Genomic DNA, 3,014 nt, shown 5'->3' with positions numbered 1-3,014 from the left:
CCACGGCCAAGGGCGTCTCTGCGTTCCTGCAGCTCCCTGGTGCCCGTGAGGAGCCACCCTGAGCCAAACCCCAGCCCAGAGGCACCCAAAGGCGGGGTGTGGGCCCCGAGCTTTGCCCTCTGCTCTCACTGCCGCCAGCGCTGCCTGGGCAGTCCCTTCCCACTCCAGCAAGACAGGACTGGAAGTGTTCCACGTGCCACCAGCCCCTGCAGCCCCCAGACCAAGAGCCAGCCCTGCTCATGTCCCCAGGGGGATGGGACATGCCCTGGGATCACCCTGTGCCTGCACAGAGCGGGGGACAGCCCGAGCCGCGCAGGAGCGTTACCAGCACTCGTCTCCTCTTCACCCTTCTCATTCCGTGGCTCCCCTCCTGCCAGCTTCTCCTGCCCCTTCTCAGCCTCCGCCTTGTCCTTCTCAGGCCCGGCTTTGTTGGCTTTCTGGATCGCCTCCATCTTTGGTCCCAGCACACGCGACTTCAACCGGGTGTAGACCTCAGCAGCTTTCTCCATCACGTCCTTGTTTGCTTTATAGCGACGGATCTGCGCCAGGAAGGAGGAGGAGGGATGTCCTTGGGGCTGGGGTGGCCCAAGCAGGCTTCCTGGCTCCGAGCAGGCAGGGACTCAACCCTCTGTCCTACCTTCTTCAGCGTAGCCACCACGTCAGTGTGCTTCTGGAGGATGTGAGAGGTGACCTGGAGCGTGCCCAGCTCTTCTAGTGCATTTAGACACCGCTTGATGTCCTGCAAGGGTGACACCAGGATCAGAAGGGGCCTGGAAGCCTCCCTGTGGGCACCTGGGGTAGCAGTGTGTGGAGCACCATCCCCTAACGCCACCCAGCACCCCGAAAGGCAAGAGGAGGCGCAGCCAGGCTGAGCACCCCCAGGTATCACAGCCAGGCTGAGCTCACATGGTGGCTGAGGACACCAGCAGGTAACTCACCGGGTTATCCACCTTCAGGGCAAACTTGATCTCACTGTGAAGCTTCTGAAGTTTCTCTTCGACTGTGGGCTCTGCAGCAGCAAGAGAGAGACACCAATGGCATCAGAACACCAGAGCAGAGCACAGGACCTCTCCCCCAGCAAGGGTTTGGTTTCCTCCTACATCTCCAAGGTCAAACACAGCCTCAGGGGCCTCTCTGAGGAGGATGGGTTGGGGATGTTTGTAGGAAGCTCACTGTTGCCTCTGCACACGCTGTACTTCCCAACACAATGCCAGGCCCACAGCAGTGCTGGGAAGGGCCCCAGCACCACCACACCGATCCCTGCGGGAAAGATCCCTCCTCTTCCGTGGGATGGGGGAACCAACCCTGATCCCTTCTTTCTCTCTCCTCCCCTCTGTGATGGTGAGCAACGGGGCTCTCACCCTTTTTCTTCTCCATCCTCCTTTCAGGGATCAGGTCAGATTTCTTCCGGCCTCGTTCCACTTTCAAAGGCCTGTGGAGGCAAAGGAAGAGGGAAGATTGTTCATGTGAAGCCCCTGCTCACTGCTGGGCTTGCAGGGAGGGTGATGGCACATCGGGTGTGCACCCCAGAGCCCTGTCAGGACACCACACACACCCCCCAGCTCCCAGGCAGCAGGAGCCCTGAGACAGCAGCTCCCCCATGCCCCAGCTCCCCGGGACTGCAGCAAAGCAAAGCCCCAAAGTGATGCCCCAAACGTGAGATGGAAACCACCAGGGGAGCTCACCCTGGTCCCTCAACACCTCCTCCAGCCCCTGCAGCTCTAGGAGGCAGGAGGGGAGGGACCCGGCCCCTCCATGGGTGTTGCTGGCATGGGGCAGCTCCATGGGAGCCCCATCCCCACCCCAGGGACGGGCTGGGCAGCAGCAGAGCAACAGCCCAGTCCCCAAGGACAAAGCTGCAGGAGGAGGTGCTGACTTGTTCCGTGGCTTCTCCTCTGCTCGGCCCCTCTTCTCCTTCTGATTTGGTTTCCTTGACAACTCCGAGGGCTGCTTCTTCACTGGCTTCTTTACCTTGGAGGAGAGAACAATGCAGGCGAGAGGCTGAGCCCTCCCTGCTGCAGGGGGGAGACAGTCCCACCGCCATCGCCAACAATGACAGCAATGACAGCAGCCACCCCACTGCTGCCAGTCAGTTTGGGTGCAGGAGCATCCCCTGCACAGGGTAAGAAAGGCCCATTCCAAAAGGGACCATTCCAAAAGGAATGTCCTGGTACCTGGAGCAGCCCTCCCACAGCCTGCAGCACCCAAATGGCTGACCCATGAGTCCTTCCACACATCAGGATCTTTGTGCTGCTTCTCCAGTCCCCCTCCACTGGGAGGAACTTGCCCTCACCTCTGCCCATGGGCAGAGAGCCCTCCACAACCCTTCCTGTGCTGCCCATCCAGCTGATGGTCCCCCATCCAGAGAAGACAGCAGGGGTGGCCTAGGCCAGGGGAAGAGCTCCCATTTGCAAGGTGTGGATGTCCCTATGGACACAACCCATCCCAGTGCTGCACAGGCAACCCCAGCACAATGCCAGGTCCCTGCCACTGCTGGAGGTCCCTGCCAGGGAGCTGAAGGGCTGTCTGCTTGTCCCCAGCTCCCCACAGCTCTGCACTCACCTCTTTCTCCAGCTCCAGTTCAGAGTCCGAGGAGGATGGGGCCTTGGCCCGGCCTTTCCGGCCCTTTTTGGCCACTTCATCCTCAGCACTGCTGTCCGAGTCCGAGTGCACCTCCTCGCTCTTCTCTGCTTTCTCCTTTCTCTTCTCTTTCTCCTCCTTCTCCTGCTCCCGGAGCCGACGGATCTCTTCCTCCTGCTCCCTCTTCCTCTTCTCCTCCAGCTCCCGCCGCCGTTCTTCATCCCTCCTCTTCCACTCGCTGATGCGGTCCACGTCGCTGTCGCTGTCACTGCAGAGGATGGAGCTCGCTGGGACCCCTTGTGCAAAGGGGATGGGGTGACTCTCCAGCCCAGCCCTGAGGGTGATGGGTGCTCACTGGTCTCACCTGTCGCTGCTGGAGCTGGTCGGGACACGCTCGGGCTTCGGTTTCCTGCCACGGGGCTTGGGAGGGGGTT

The 3,014-nt window shown here is 61.1% G+C and overlaps 1 protein-coding gene across 1 annotated transcript in view; it reads right to left on the bottom strand.

Moving 5' to 3' along the window:
- The window catches only part of LOC104404891 (hepatoma-derived growth factor-related protein 2), a gene marked incomplete at its 5' end in the record, with an annotated part of 7,098 nt that overhangs the window by 708 nt on the left and 3,376 nt on the right, over positions 1-3,014 (bottom strand). Inside the window, 7 exons of the mRNA XM_010013426.1 lie at positions 326-539; positions 638-739; positions 939-1,009; positions 1,362-1,432; positions 1,877-1,971; positions 2,563-2,848; positions 2,945-3,014. Coding sequence (XP_010011728.1) covers positions 326-539; positions 638-739; positions 939-1,009; positions 1,362-1,432; positions 1,877-1,971; positions 2,563-2,848; positions 2,945-3,014 — 909 coding nt within the window. The remainder of the gene's footprint in view (positions 1-325; positions 540-637; positions 740-938; positions 1,010-1,361; positions 1,433-1,876; positions 1,972-2,562; positions 2,849-2,944) is intronic.

The sequence above is a fragment of the Nestor notabilis genome, unplaced genomic scaffold (genome assembly GCF_000696875.1).
Source record: "Nestor notabilis isolate BGI_N333 unplaced genomic scaffold, ASM69687v1 scaffold17074, whole genome shotgun sequence".
Classification (NCBI taxonomy): domain Eukaryota; kingdom Metazoa; phylum Chordata; class Aves; order Psittaciformes; family Psittacidae; genus Nestor; species Nestor notabilis.
Note: the sequence above shows the minus strand (reverse complement) of the source record. Positions and strands in the feature narration are given on the sequence as shown.